We start from the raw sequence: 15,612 nt of genomic DNA, 5'->3' as shown, positions 1-15,612 counted from the left end.
GCGTTAGCTCCTGTCTGTAGCTCTTGGTCTGAATTAACGATCTAGAGGGGTGTTAAGAAGTGCTGATTATTGTACGTTGCAGACGTTGGGCCTGATTAGCTGATGCCACACGTATGCCTGGAGTCACACCTCATCACACCTGTACTTATAGATGTGTGTTTCTGGTCCGTGTCCGGACACGGGCTTGTCCAGGGGCACGTGCCTGGTGTCAGCAGGTAGCTTGACCTGTATCGCTGTGTGGGGTTCAGGTGAGAAATGCAAAGACAAGTTTTATGTGAGAAATATTGAGGATCCCACTCATACTGCAGGCCCCGTTTGGTGAGTTCAGGAAGGTAACAAAAGCTGGGAAGTTGGCAAGTCAGTCTGGCCGTTGTAACCACTGGATCCCCCAGTTTGGGCTGGTGGGTTCCCACTCCCTCCTGCTCATGCAAACCTTTGGAAGAGCTAACACAGCATTTAATGTGGTTCTGCAGATCACATACAGGAGCTTTGGAAAGCTTTGTCTCTACCTTGTTAACGCTCCTGAGATATGCGCTGAGATACGCAGGGTGATTTTGGGAAAGGCTTTGGAGCTCTAGACCTGTGTTTACACAGCAGTGTGCCCTGGACTCGGGAACTGGATCAGCTGGAAACAGTCACAGTTAAACTGGAACAACGAGTTCCTCCTTCAATAACTGCTAGTCAGCATGAGGATGTGCAAAATTACTGTAACCAGTTTTTGTCTTAGATGTAGAATGTGGCCGATGTCTGTCTTGAGTGAAAACACCGAATGCGCACTGCATGATGGGGGGAGATCGCGTTTCTCCTTGGTATCAGAGCAGCCAGGTGTTGAAGGGTGGAATAAAGGGCACACAGGATGTCTGGGTGCTGCTCGGGTCCTTTAGACGAGCTGACACCAACTATGAGTGTGAGCACCCTGAGTCTGTCTCTCACTTTGAACGCAAATAAGTAACTGTTCATTCCACAGTAGAAGCTAACATAGCGTTCCAAATCTGTACCGTGAAAGTGAGCTTGCATGCCTTACAGAAGAGACGTTAATTATTTTTCCTTTGTTTTTAGTTCATCTTGTTGATATCTGGAATATGATTGAAGCCTTCCGAGATAATGGCCTTAACACTTTGGATCATAACACAGAGATCAACGTGTCCCGACTAGAAACAATCATTTCATCCATCTACTACCAGCTAAACAAACGCCTTCCTTCTACTCACCAGATCAGTGTAGAGCAATCCATCAGCCTCCTCCTCAACTTCATGATAGCAGCATATGACAGGCTAGTAACTCCTCTAGTTCTATCCTTAAACTAATTTTCTCTTTGAGTTCAGTGAATGCAGCCGATAACTGCATGGGTCTCTGGCAGACTGTCTGCATGCTGTTTCTCAGGGCTGGGGAATGCTATGTGGCACATACACGGATGTATATTTAATGTCATGGTAGTGCCTGCAGAGGTGTACATAGCCACAGCAGTGGTGTTTTGTCTCAAAAATTGCTTTCCTAAGCTGGGTTAGTGCCTTCTGGAAGTCAAACTGCTGTAAGCCGTGTGTCTGAACTACAGGTGAAGAGAAACTGTGTTCTGCAGCCGGCGACGGAACCTAACGTTAACCTCGGGGTGGTTGTACTGGTTTAGAGAGCGGACATGTTTCACTGAACCTGTTTTATCACACTACCCTGATCTGCCAGTCAGCTGATGTCCCAGTCCAACGTGCTGTGACCCCAGAACAGCTCATACCCTTCTCTTGGCTGGCAGCAGCTTGGTTCCTCATCCTGGTGCTGTCTTCCCATTCCTTGTGTCCGGTTCTGCCAGTGTCTTTCACAGCCTCTTCCTTCAGGGTTCGGGCTGCTGATCTGCTGGGGTAGAGGGGACTGAGGGTTCTCCAAGTAGCAACTGTAAATCTTGCCCTGTGGTTTAGCGCTGCTTCCTTTTTGTCTGATCTTTCTCGCAGTCAGCTCTTCCTTCAGTCTGTCTGCTGCTTTTGCCCTCCCCTGGCAGCAGAGAACGGCTCGTGGCTGTTCCAGAGGTGATCTGCAGCACTGAATGTGCCCAATAGTTGTTCTGTTTGTTAATGCCCAGCCTTTGATCCTTTCCTAATGTGACAACTTATGGTCACCAAAGAGAAGGTAGGTTTCCTCCTCAAAAATCCAAGACTTCAGAACAATTCCTGACTTGCTAAGGATGGCTGAAAACAGCACAAAGCTCAGAGCAGAACGACTGCTCTGACTACCGACCCAAACGTGTTTTTCTGTTTAGTTCTGATTTGGTTTGAGTTGTGAGACGAGTCATAAGGATTAGTTGATGGTTTTAGTGATTCTGAAACAAATTGACTAGAAAATACAGCATTTAAAAATAGAAATGGTTGTGGTTTGGGGAGCATCAGCATTGCACCAGTTACAGGAAGCAAAGGTTTGACTGTTGTTTCCCCATGGAAGTGCTTAAGTTAGAACTCAAGTATGAAGAATGCGCACCGTGAGCACGTCACTGGGGCCCACGGAACGGCACAGCTGGTGGTGCAGAAACGATGGCTCCTGCCACATCAGTGGGGAGTTGTGAGGAGGAGTGGCTGGGGTAGGATATTCTTCACTGCTCTCTCCCAGAGCCGCAGCTCTGGGTGTTTGACAGCATGTCCCTGGTCTCTTTTTTCCCAAGAGCCTCTCAGGGCTTTCCAGAGTCCCTGACCCGTTACTGGCACCACAGAGTAATGGCTCATCCCTCACCCCATTTGCCTGTTTCAGAGCAGTCAGGTTTTTATTTCATCCCCTCTAGAAGTCACATTTAATTTGACAGTGGGTTTAGTTGCTCCAACTTCTTCTCTTTAAAGTCGTAGCTATCAAACCACATGGTGTGGTGTAATAAAGCAGCAAGCAGTGAGGGGGAGGGAGAGGATGCCCAGCAAACAAGTGAGGAAGTTAGCTGGTGAGCAAAGTGTGATGAGATAGGAAGAACCTCGCAGTCAGCACAGCAGAGCTGGAAGGGGCTCCCTTGGGGCTTGTGCAGATCAGCAGCTTGCACAAAGCGCTCTGCCTGCCCCGGGAAGCCAGTGTGTCTGGAGCCTCTCCAAAGTGGCTGTACACCGTGGTGGGCAGTGTGGGGAGCAAGCAGAAGAGGACCTGATGGGAGAGCCAAGGCAACTGGAAGCTGCAGTGGGCTCTTTGGTGGGGACAGACGAGGAGGGGGAGTTGTCCTGTATGTGAGAGAGCGGCTGGAGTGTGCAGGGCTCTGCCTGGGGACGAGAGATGAGGCAGCTCGAGTCAGGATAGTGGGCAGACTGGCACAGACATCACTGCTGTGGGCAGCTGCTGCAGCCACCTGGTTCGGGAGACGTAGAGGAGGAGGCGGCTCTGCCCAGGCGGCTGGAAGAAGCCACATGTGCACAGGCCCAGTCTCTTTAAAACAAGGCCCCTGCTCTTCTACCAGCCCTGAGAACTCCTGATCGCTACGTGAGTTTCAAAATCACAGTGAAAGTTCTGCCCTTTTCTCTTTGACGGGGAATTCAGCAGATCGAACAGCATCGGGACAACAGTCGATTTGGGCACCTTGCTTAACAACCTCTGCCTCTGCCAGGGGGCAGGGAGGACTTGGGGCTTTTCTTGGTTACTAAACAGAGGGCAGCAGCAGCTGCCTGGTACCTGAAGGTGCCCTAAGATCCCTTTGCAAGGAAGAGTTTGTGTCCCTGAGGAGATACTAATGGCTTTAGGCACTTGGCTTTTTTTCTGGAAATAAATTCAAAGCTGAACCCTCTTTTGAGAGAAGACAAGTGTCTATTAAAAAGAACAGGGACTATAACTTCAGGAGATTTGAATTAGCTAGTGAGATTTGCTCAGGTAAATGTGGAGGCTACGGCCTGAAGAGGATGAACTCTCCAGACAGGCACTTTCAGGTGTAGTCAAGTCCCTTTTCCACACACAGGCAGAGCCAGCTCAGTCCTGTGAGAGAGCTGGCTAGGAGAAAAGACAGAAGCAAAATAGGAATAAACATCAAATGTGTCTAGTTTTCTCCTTTTGTTTAATTTCTTCAAACGGCAGCTAAAAGGATGCTGAATATCAACAGCGACAGCCTTTGGATGGCTGCTCCTCTTCCCAGATGTGCCTGCAGCTGCAGCTCTAGCAGAGATGGCCTCTCTTCTGTAGAGGAGTGTTAGACAGAGACAATAGCAGGTTAGATTTGAGGTTCTCATCCGCCTGAGGAAGGCTGAGAGCCTTCCCCTCGCTGTGGAGCGTGCAGTGGTACGAGAAGATAGTATTCGCATATTAATTCTGAATGTGAAAGGGGAAGAAAGTGATTTGGTCACTTCCTGATGTCTCCATCTGATTGCTTGTCTGTCACTGCTGTTAGACCTTGATCCCACTTCCATACCATGAGCCAATATTTACTTTGAACAGTTCTATTCTTAACACTTTCCAAGTGAAGATATTAAACGCGCATCTGGTTTCCACTGAGAAATATTCTGGAGCATTTTACATCTCTTCCAACACTCATCGTGTGTTTTTTCACACCATTGTATTTTCCATGACAACACAAATTATCTGTCCAATACGTTTAATTGCAGTTACCGGAACTTATTTTAACTCTTTTTTTTTTTTTTTTTTCTCTTTCTATATGTGACTTTAACTTTCTGCGTGGTTTATCAGCCGGTTCTGCTGTTGCTGTTTATAGTTATGGGTAATGACTCAGTACAGTTCTGTCTGGCAAGAAGTCGCTCAGAATTCCAGCAGCTTTTACCCACGGTTCCACACATTCCTTTGCCCTGACCCACCGTTCAACCAACTCCATGGTGGATTACGCTGAGACTGCCACGCTATGGCTGTTGTATCTCGCAGTTGTATCTCTCAATGTTGTATCTCGCAGTTCTCTGAGGAAGAGGGAAGTGGGATGCGAGATACCTGGCCCCCAGGCCAACTCTGAGCTGGGAGAAAATGCTGCTGGTACCAGCTGTGCTGCGCTTTAGCCCAGCAAACCTTCTTCTGTGTTTCTGGGGACTTCATTCCCCCCAAATTCCACCCTTCTCTTTCTTCCTGGTGACAGGAATATTCCATGTAGCAGTTTCTACACATCATTCCCTGCTGTATGGGCCTTGTCATGCTTTCCATAAGACACACTCGTTTTCTCTTGACAGCGGTTCCCCAGATGTGCCCTCTGTGCTGGTAGCACAGGACCTTGATTAACTTCGGTTAAAAGAGACTGTTGTTCGCGTTATCCCTGCTCTGTGCGGTGTATTCAGGATGTTGCACAACTTCTCCAGTAGCTGTCAACGCACATACTGTTTTTAGGATGAAACGTGTATCTGAACATCAAGGAGTAAAAACCCAAAGCAAAGGGGAGCAGAGGGGAAAATGAGATGTTTTACAGTGAACGACTGCATCTTAATGAAAATTACTGAACACGTTACTTTTTTATAGGGCAGTTACGGGATGAACATGGTGGTGACTTTATCCGTGCATTGTTCATTCCATGGGAGAATCAGATTTGTGACTGGGCACTTGTTAACCCTTCCAGTCTGTTAAGGTGCTGGTGTGGTCACTGGCTTTCATGTTCTGAGCGATGGTTTGGGCACATGCAGTAGTTAGTGGGGGCTGTTGGTGCGTTTCCTTCCCAGGCCTCACGTGTTTGTCACTGACTGCTCTCTGTCGTCCTTCCTTACCGCGTGGTGTTTTTTTTTCTGCAGCGAGGGCCACGGGAAGCTGACAGTGTTTTCGGTGAAAGCGATGTTAGCGACTATGTGTGGTGGGAAGATCCTGGACAAACTGCGATGTGAGTATTTCCGAGGGGCTCAAATCATTGTATGACATGTTCTGTTTCTGTTGCTGGCCACAGGTTTTGCTGTAGCATGTTCTGAAATGGAACTTTGGGGTGTTTTCTGAGATCTTGGCGCTGCACAGAAGCTCTGCTCGTGTTTTTGTTACCCATGCCATCTGCTGGTCATCAAACACGTACCTAGTCGGCATTACAAGTGCATGTGTTTACTTTGAAATGCTGGGGCACTTCCTTAAATGCCAAACTTCAGCTCTGATTTTTCAGATGGTAAAATCAGTCTTGGTGCCATTTCCCCTGTTTTGAGGGTGTTGGGGGTATTCTGTACATCTCCCACTTCATCCGAGGCGTTCTCTGCATCTTCTCGTTCTCTAATTCTAGGTTCTTACCCTAGAGCTCTTTTTTAGTCTCTTTTCATCAATCCTACCTCCTTTTTTTCCTGTTCCCGTGAGCCTTCAGCTGTGTCAGTAGCTACCCATAACCACTGGGTTTGTCCTTTAGCGGTCATTCCTGCCCTCCTCTCCTGACTGGAAGGTGTGCTGTGTTCCAGGCATGTTTTCCTTTCAGTCCCACCCGCAGCAGCTGGGAGGCTGCTGTCAGTGCCAGATTTGACCGTTCAGGTCTTGTCGCTTCCAGCTCGCCCTCAATTCCCTTTGTCAGGGTATTATCTTAATTATTAGTAAATAATTCCTCCCACTCTCCATGGCTGTCAATCACTGCAAAGAGCGCTTTAGATTTTTCTTTACCATTCAGCTTCTTTATATTTGCTTTAAAACTAACGACCTGGAATACTAGTGTGCTGCATGGAACTGCATGACAAGGTCTGGAAAACACACGTAGCAATACTAAGGCTGCACATGCTTCAGAACCAGGAAATACCATTTTTTAATCTGGTATTAACTATAGTTAAAAATATTAACTCTGATTAAAAGCAAAGCTGCAGGTGACTAAAGATTAGTGTCAGATAAAGGGGACTGATGTTTGTGACCGAGGGTATTTAAGGCTCTTAAGCATTTTTAACATTTAAATTAACATTTAAATGCATCCCCTCTGTAAAATGCTCAAGATCAACTACTAGGGGGAAAAAGAGACTGTATCTCCTCATAAAAGGTTACGTTTTGGATTTGATTAGGATGAGATTTGAGGAGGTGACGGTAGATGAGCAGTTCAGCACTGGCCTGGGACAGAAAATGAACGTTATTGCTGGAATTAGCAAGACGACACTGAAGCCCATCAGGAAAATGGCAGCGTGGCCTTTGAGTGGGAAAGGCAGTTAACTGCTGGGATGAGCCAGTCCAGGAATCAGTCAGCTTCGGATATTTTCAGACAAAGCCCTGGGTATCCTTCTGGGAGTGAGACTAAGCCTCAAGTTACTGGTTCAGAAGGCAGCTAGTGAAGAGGCTTTCCCCTAATGGACACCTCGTAGTGCTGTTGCCCGGGGGAGTCCAGTCCTGAAGCTTAGAGTTCACGTGTTTAACGTGCTGCTCTCTGCCCCTTCCTAAAGGCTGCTTTTCTTTGGAGCATTTGAAGCTTCCTTATTCCTTTTTCTTGTTCTCTTGGCTCCTCTTTCCTTTGCCCCTGTAACTTTCTTCTTCATAAAACTTCTGATGCTCACTCACGTTGAGGGACAGGTTGTGACTGCTGCTTCTTTTGGCCTCGCTATGCTCTGGTTGTCTCGCCTTTCACTTACTCATATCTTATCAGCTGACCTTTAATTTGCACCTGCTTCTGGCATCCTTCCTCTGCTGTCCCTTTTTCTTGGTGCACTTGACTTTGCACGTGGAGCATCATTTTCAAAGACTTTCATGTGACTTTTGACGTGATTTGGACAATAGTGCTTTTGTCTCTCTTTTAATTCAGTGTAAAACTTAGTTCCTCTCCTACCTTTCCAGTACGAGGCTCACTCTGACTTCCCCCCACACGATGTTTCTGGGCTGGCTAGCAGATGAACTGCTGACCGCACCTGTGTAAAGCCTGGTTGTGGTGAGGGGTGTGTTTTGGTGTTCTGTCAGGTATAACATGAGTCAACAGAGAAAGAAAAACATCTTCATCCACAGGATGCAGTGCTGGTCTGTCACAGCTTTGGGTGACACTTTATGCATGTGCACCACCTGCTGTGGACACTCCTCTGTCCCCTCTGCTTAGTTGGAAAGTTCAAGGCTGGAACCATCTCACTGTAACTCTGAAAGGCTCACGGTGCCAGATGCAAGATTAGACACGGCGGCAGAGTCTTGGTGCGTGGTTAACACGATTGTCCAGGAAAAGGGGATTTTGGCTAATCTGGAATTGGGGTTTTAGGAGAACAGAAAACTTGTGCAGGAGGGAAAGGCTTTCTCTGAAGCAGGGCAGGAGTAGGCTGCTGACTTTTCAGACGAGGTCACAGAACAGCTTTCTGTGGAGTGTGGGGGAAGATCTGGGATTTGGGATAGCAGGATCTTGATTCCACCCCCACTCCTACGCTGCCTCAGCTCCATTTCCTCAACTCTGGCTCACCTGGAGATCCTCAAAGTTGTAAATTTTTTTTTTTTCATATCATTTATGTGAGTGAGAGTCACTTGCTCTCTGTACTTGCATATGTGTGGACCCTTTCTTTTTACTTCTGAAACTGTGGTCAGCGGGAGCGTTGTTCAGTCCATAGTGTCCGACAGCACGTACGAGATGTAAATTGCTCAGTGACACCGCTCTGCTGCCGCTGGAAAAGACCATTTCCTGTGAGCTGATAGTCCTTGCAAGGGGTTTCCTTTACGTGGTGTGCAGGGTCGGAGCTGTAAACCCACAGCTATGGACCTGCTGCTATGGACTGTATGATTTTTATTATAGTTTCTTAAGCCTGAGAGATGCTGCATAAAAATGTCAAGTTTTGTGGATTTGGGTGGTTTAATTTTGGCAGTCAAGGAGATCCACTGTGAAGTCATTAGCGCTTCCTTCCATGTCACTTCTGCAAGTTAATTACAAACAGAACTTCAAATAACCCAAGACTCCATCCTGCTCATTTTGAGGGCTGATGTTTCTAATGGCTGGCTCTACCTCCGTGGTGCTCCCCGGCCCTTTGCCTCACTAGCTCCTGTTTTCCTCGCACCATCTGACTCTGATAAACTTTTTGTGCTTTCCAAAGTTCACCCTAAAAACCCATTCAGTAGCGCAGGCTACACACGAGGTTTCACGTAACAAAGGTCCCAAAAGTTCATCTGCTGTAGGTGAATTAGCCTGATTGTGGGATTTGGTTTTGGGAAGGAGTATTTTGGTTTTTGGAGGAGTGGGGGTGAAAGGGGCAGTTAGTTATTTTGATCCTAATCAGTGGACCAAGGTAGTAGTAATAACGTATGGTTTGTTGTGGTAGCTCTCAACACGTGTACGATACGGATCCCTCCAGTGACTCAGATGCTCATCTGTCTGGTAGCTGGTTCTTGGAGCCTCTTGGGTCCTCTGGTCTCTCCAGCCCTTGCCCTCAAGGGTTCTCCCTTGGCCCTCCCAATCTGGCATCCTCTGCAAACTCAACGAGAGTGCCCTCTGGTACTACCTCTCCCAGGTCACTGATAGACATGTCGAGCAGGACATGTCCCAGCAGTACGCTACTTGTTACTGGCCTCCACGTAGAATTTGACCTATTATCCATCACTCCCCATGCATGATGCTCCAAGCAGCTACTCACCCACCTGGTTGTTCAGCCATGCAATCTGTGACATCCCAGGCTGGATGCTGGAATGTTGTCTGGAAATAAAGCGTAAAAAGCTTTGCTCAAGTTGAGATGAAGAATTCCTCCGACGATTCTTCCACTTTGTCCCAGAAAACAATCGAGCTGCTCAGGAGTGGTTTAGCCTCAGTAGGTCCATAGTGACAGATCCCAGACACCTTTTCTTCCATGTCCGCAGGAATGTGCACCAAGAAGATTTGCTCCGCAGTTTTCCCTGAACCGAAGTGGGGCTGACTGGCCTCGATTTCCTTGGATTGTCCTTTTGATCTTAATACCTACTTTGGATTCATGGCAAAAAACTTACACCCCCTGCTCCAGAAAGCACAGTCAAACCAATTAATCTGTTAAATTAAACTTCTTGGGTTTTATTGATATTAAACATAGAATTTAATAAATATTTTACAAATTTGTATGATAAAAATTGACGACTTTGTAGGAATTGGGAGACACAGGACACTCTGTTATCAGGGGCCTGTGGTAGCCCTGAGGTGACCTCAGGAGAAATGACACCGGTGGCCTCGGTTCTGCTTCAGATTTCCTCTCTGAGGGTAATCACAGCGCTTCAAAAGGGCAGGTGACCCTGCTTGTCTCTGTCTTTCCCAATTTCACTGCTCAGTTCCCATGTGGAGGTTCCCTGCAGAAATGAGATCAGCTTTACTTGGGCTATAAACCCCTTTTTAATGACGGCAAGATGCAGTTGGTGGGGTTTGTGGTGGTGTTAATTCACCCTTGATACAGCCTGTTCTGTGCTATCTCCTTGTCCATTTATCTCTGTAGCTTTAATTACTTTCTCTTTACCTCGTTTAAATCTTGCTCAGTTCAGGTTAATAGATTGTGGATACCCAGAAGGTTTCTGTCCTGGTTTAAACACAAATACTGTCACCTTCCAGTCACGTAGTGCCTGTCCCATCGTGACAGGTTCATTATTAGACCTTCAGGTTTTGGGCATCTGCCAGTTCCGAGGCGATTCTGCCCTAGAATGATTCCGAATTCTGGAATTTTGACTCTTATTAATTCAGTTGTTTCCATAGTTTGCAGTTGGGTCATTGTTCCTGACTTTTCTTCCACGTGCAATTTTCAGGTTAAATTGAATTTTTCTGCTTACTTTAATTTTCTGAAATCCAGCACTATCCTGACATCCATTTCTGTCTCCACGTCCCCCCCACCCCGCTCTTATTCCTAATGTAGTTTATAAGATTATTCATGAAGAGCTTCAGACCTTCGCTTCAGTCTTGTTGGTGTAGCCAGATTCCCGATAGCTTCATCACCCTTAACTGGGATATCATGGGCTTCCTTAGGGGCTCCTTGGTTCTGGAGACGGGAGTGATTTCTCTAGTTTACTAGACATAACCCTTTTTTTTTTTTTTTAACAGAGCTAGTTCTGATCACTGAAATGAAGCTCGTTTTCTGTCAGCTTGTCCTTTTGATGTTTAATTACTGACGGTGTCGTAACTAACCCCATGCAGTGACTGTCACTGGAGAATTCTGCTATCTGTCACATCTTGGAAAATTTTAGCTCTTACTAATATTAGTGCAGTTTTATCTGACTCTGCAGGTGCCTCAGAGACCCCCATTGCTGTTTGAGAGACTTGCCTTTTCCAAAGAGATTTTTTGATGCCAGGACTTTATCTGTAGGCAGCTGACCTCGTATTTTTTATAACATCACTTTCTAATCATGCTGTGACATAATTTTCTTACTGTGTTATCTGCAGACCTTCTCCGGTAGTTTTACCTTATGTGAGATGCGAGAGCTTGGAACTCTGGGTTGGTCACATGGAATGGCTGGAGTTGAGCCCTGTGCAGTGAAGCGACAGAGGGGCTCCAGGCCAGGTGGCTCAGGAGATGTCCTCCCATCCTTCCATCCACATGCCTATAGCTGAGAGGGAAAATACCTCCTAAACCACCCTCCTCCCTGCCACCCCGGGAGCACACTCCCTGCCTTTCTCTTTCCAAGTACACACAAGTGCTGAATATCCTACTGAACATCCTGCTCCATCCTCTTTCTCATCTCATCACAAACCTTCTCCTTGTGTAAGGACAGCAGTTCCTATTCTAGCTCTTCACCATGTGCAGCATCACTGATACAAAACGAGACCAGATTTCCCTTCCCTGCATGGCTCGTGTGCTTTAGCCTGGGAGGTGGAGGTTGCTGCACCCCAGCTTCTGCCTGTGGCTGGTGCTCCCTTCTGGTGCTTTTGTTTAGACTTGCCCTGCCATTGACGTGCACCAGATTTACAGAACCACAGACTGTTTTGGGTGGGAAGGGACCTTCCAAGCTCATCCAGTCCAACCCCCTGCAGGGAGCAGGGACATCTGCAACTAGAGCAGGTTGAGCAGAGCCCCAACACCCAACCTGACCTCCAGTGGTGCCAGGGATGGGGCTTCTCCCACCTCTTGGGGCAACCTTGGCCAGGGTCTCCCCACCCTCAGCAGAAAACATTTCTTCCTTCCAGAAGTCTTGCCAGTTTTGGCTTTGATTCTTGCAACTTTCTAATTCTAGGAGAATCAGAGGGTTTTATGTGCTTTGAAGGCATAATCCCGAAGTTGTGACATTCCTGTGGCTTCTGTAATGCCTCCTGGCTTCTTGCTGTTCCAGTTAATGCACTGGCAGGAACTTTTCTTAACACTGGGTGAGATGGGATGGAGTTAATGGGAAGATTTATGTCACAGCGTGTTTGAATATGTTCATTTATAGATTTTATCATGAGCAAGTGATAAGAAATTATGTTCAGAGTAAAACAAAAGGCAATTTCTTGAGGTTTAAATGTCTCAATAATATTATATTTTTCTGTAGTGAGCGTGTATTTACTGCAGGGTTTTATTATATTTTCTTACAGATGTTTTCTCTCAAATATCAGATTCAAACGGACTAATGATATTTACAAAGTTTGATCAGTTTTTGAGAGAAGTTCTGAAACTGCCGACCGCTGTCTTTGAGGGCCCTTCGTTCGGGTACACGGAGCACTCCGTCCGGACCTGCTTCCCACAGCAAGTAAGAGCCAATGCACCAGGCTGGGCTTGGTGCCGCTTCGCTCCGTGCTTTCTCTAAGGGCCACTGGCTGGACTGGAGCTGGGGCTGGGAGGGAGGGAGGGGGGCGGTAACTGCACGGCTTAACCCTAAGCAGTTGTAAGATTAACTCTTCTGTCTAGATTTTAGATTTGAGATAATGTAAATAGGATCAAAAATCCTGAAATTAACTTCATGTCTGATACCCAGGTTCATGTAAGCTCAGGTCTAAAATTAAGTGTTTAGGCTATGGTCATGGTTATGGTCTAGAAGGGCTATTTCTGAGGCATTTAGATTTAGAATTTATTTTGCTAAATTTAAGTTAATTGGCAATTAGTGTATTTGAAAATCAGCACGGCAGGAAACAGCCTTCGATTTAGGAAACGATGCAAGTTACAGAGGCTGGAGTTTTGTTTTACTAATAGTGTAATTAATACCTTTTCTGTGCCTGTTTCCATACTGGCTGAGGAGTTTGTGGCCATACTTGGTCCACAGACATACCACACTTCCTGTTACATCGGGGGAAGGCTTTTCTGCGTGTGGTGAAACCAATTCAGTGGTCCTCACCTCAGCCTCACTATGGAGCTGTACAGATCAGACGTCGGATTCTAAGCTCTACCTGCTCTTTCCATGCTCTGCAAAGGGAATGGGGATGGGGTTGTGGCTTTGTTTGGAGCCCCTGCTCTGGAAGGGACCATTTCTCTTCTACCCATGAAGAGAAGCTGGTGTAGCTGGCTGGACTTTGACACTTGGCTGAGAGTTCTGAGATCTTGATGCAAATCTCGCCATGGTGGCCACGTTGAGGGGTAATCACTGCCTTTGAGGATGAGCCAGCAGTGTGCCAAGGAAGGCCAATGGCCTCCTGGCTTGTACCAGCACTGATGTGGCCAGCAGGACCAGGGCAGGGATTGACCCCCTGTGCTAGGGGTACTGTAGAGGCCACCCATCGAATCCTGTGTCCACTTTGGGCCCCTCACTCCCAGAAGGACCTTGAGGGGCTGGAGTATGTCCAGAGAAGGGCAGTGAAGCTGGTGCAGGGTCTGGAGCACAAGTGTGCTGAGGAGCAGCTGAGGAACCTGGGCGAGGTTGACCCTGGAGCAAAGGAGGCTCAGGGGAGACCTTCTGGCTCTGCACAACTCCCTGACAGGAGGTTGGAGTGAGGTGGGGGTTGCTATCCCAGGAACAAGTGACAGGATGAGAGGAACTGGCCTCCAGTTGTTCCAGGGGAGGTTGAGGTTGTCCCTGAGGAACCATTTCTGTCCCGTTGGGGTTGTGCAGGGCTGTGCCAGGCTGCCCAGGGCAGTGGTGGAGTCCCCATCCCTGGAGGGGTTTCCCAGCCGTGTGGAGGTGGTGCTGAGGGACAGGGGGCAGTGGGGACCTGGCAGTGCTGGGGGAACGCTGGGACTCAAGGAGCTCAAAGGGCTTTTTTCACCAGAATGATCCCATGAGCCGCCCATGTCTCACCTGCAGCATGTCTGAGCACTCTTTGACTTTGGTTCCCACTAACACAAAAGCCGATTCTTCATATTGATGGTGGAGTCCCCATCCCTGGAGGGGTTTCCCAGCCGTGTGGAGGTGCTGCTGAGGGACAGGGGGCAGTGGGGACCTGGCAGTGCTGGGGGAACGCTGGGACTCAAGGAGCTCAAAGGGCTTTTTTCACCAGAATGATCCCATGAGCCGCCCATGTCTCACCTGCAGCATGTCTGAGCACTCTTTGACTTTGGTTCCCACTAACACAAAAGCCGATTCTTCATATTGATTCACTTTTAGAAATTCCCTTGCTCAAACTTTATTTGGCAAAACAACATCCCCAGTGTAAGGCCAGGTTTGTAGGGAGCAGAAGTGTTTTTTTTAATTAATCCAGATACCTGCTGCGCCCCAAGACAGTTCTTTCATTTATTTGAAAACGTCAAAACAAACCAGTCCTGGGGGGTGGATGGATAATCTGTCTTAGCTCTAATTCCATTTTTTTCTGCCCCCCAGATGTGAAAATAAGCTTCCCCAGAGGTATTTCTGTGATACTGCCCATTTAAAGCCTGAAATTCTCTCCCGATGCTGTTGGTACAGCTGCGGGGTTTCAGGCTTTGGCATTTCCGTGATGGGCGTGTGAGCTACACCTGTACACGTTCACTGAGCAGCGCTGTGAGCTGCGCTCTACTCCTAAGGCCGACTGGAACGGTCTAACCACATCCACGCATTTAAACTCCCTCGTTCTCTCAAGCAGGGTGATTCCATGGAAATTGTTTATTACAAATGATTCCTGGCTGACATCAGCACCTGCTCTGGATGCTGGGACCATAGAGGAGAGTGAGAGGTTAAAGCAGCCCCAGGTGTGATGACCTGAATGCCTGCCTCGTTGATTTCTGGTGCCAGGAACGTTCCCTGATGTTACTTAAACTGCCAGGAAACTAGTCCTTCCTGGCCAGTTGTGCTTTCTGGCTGCCCATGGAGGTCTTGTGCCTGGTCACTTCTTCTTTAAGGTGCCAGAGGCTACAGCTTCCTGCCGTCTGAGTGGTGAAATGGGGGACAGGTAGAGACATGTCAGGGACTGTACACGCAACTGGGTTTTGGTTTTGGGTCGCAGATGAAATAATACAAACTTGTTGCCCACACAAAATGGACTTTTTTGGGATGCTTTTGGCAAGAGCTGCATTCTTCGTGATGGCTTCCAGATGCATAAAGAGCTTCCAGTAACCATTTACTGGTCTAGGTCAGGTGGGGGCTTCTGCAGATGGGAGATAATCAGGTCTGACTTCCCTTGAGACTTTGGTTCGCTTGGCTGCAGTCCATCTGTTGGTCAGAGGTGGCGTATCACCATGACCTTCCCTCCCTTAGTCAGTCCAGACCTGCTGAAGCGAGTAACCAGGACAGGGTTATGTTTATTAAGGACAGGGTGGTCTGGTGCGTGAAGGACGGTGTAAACATGCTCTGATGGAGATGCAGTCCAAGCAGAAGATGTGGGGCAGCTCAAGATGCAGGTGGGGTCCAATACACGGCTGCTCAGATGGATATGACTTGTTCTGAACACCATAGAGTTAAAAATCACGCCTGTCTGTGCTGGCTCTGGGCACGTGGTTTTGTGCCTGTATTTTGTGGGGAAATATGTGCATTAACATCTGGTGGAAACAAACGTGTTGGCAGTGGAGCAGTGACAGTGGCTGAGTG

At 47.7% G+C, this 15,612-nt stretch overlaps 1 protein-coding gene across 1 annotated transcript in view; it reads left to right on the top strand.

The window, feature by feature from the left end:
- Positions 1-15,612, top strand: part of DTNB (dystrobrevin, beta) — a gene marked incomplete at its 3' end in the record, with an annotated part of 32,140 nt that overhangs the window by 4,443 nt on the left and 12,085 nt on the right. Inside the window, exons 3-5 of the mRNA XM_010133661.1 lie at positions 1,060-1,273; positions 5,661-5,746; positions 12,278-12,432. Of these exons, the coding sequence (XP_010131963.1) occupies positions 1,060-1,273; positions 5,661-5,746; positions 12,278-12,432 (455 nt within the window). The remainder of the gene's footprint in view (positions 1-1,059; positions 1,274-5,660; positions 5,747-12,277; positions 12,433-15,612) is intronic.

Source organism: Buceros rhinoceros, unplaced genomic scaffold, assembly GCF_000710305.1.
Source record: "Buceros rhinoceros silvestris isolate BGI_N320 unplaced genomic scaffold, ASM71030v1 scaffold5833, whole genome shotgun sequence".
Classification (NCBI taxonomy): Eukaryota; Metazoa; Chordata; class Aves; order Bucerotiformes; family Bucerotidae; genus Buceros; species Buceros rhinoceros.
The sequence above is the reverse complement of the archived record's forward strand: the minus strand, read 5'-3'. Positions and strand labels throughout refer to the sequence as shown.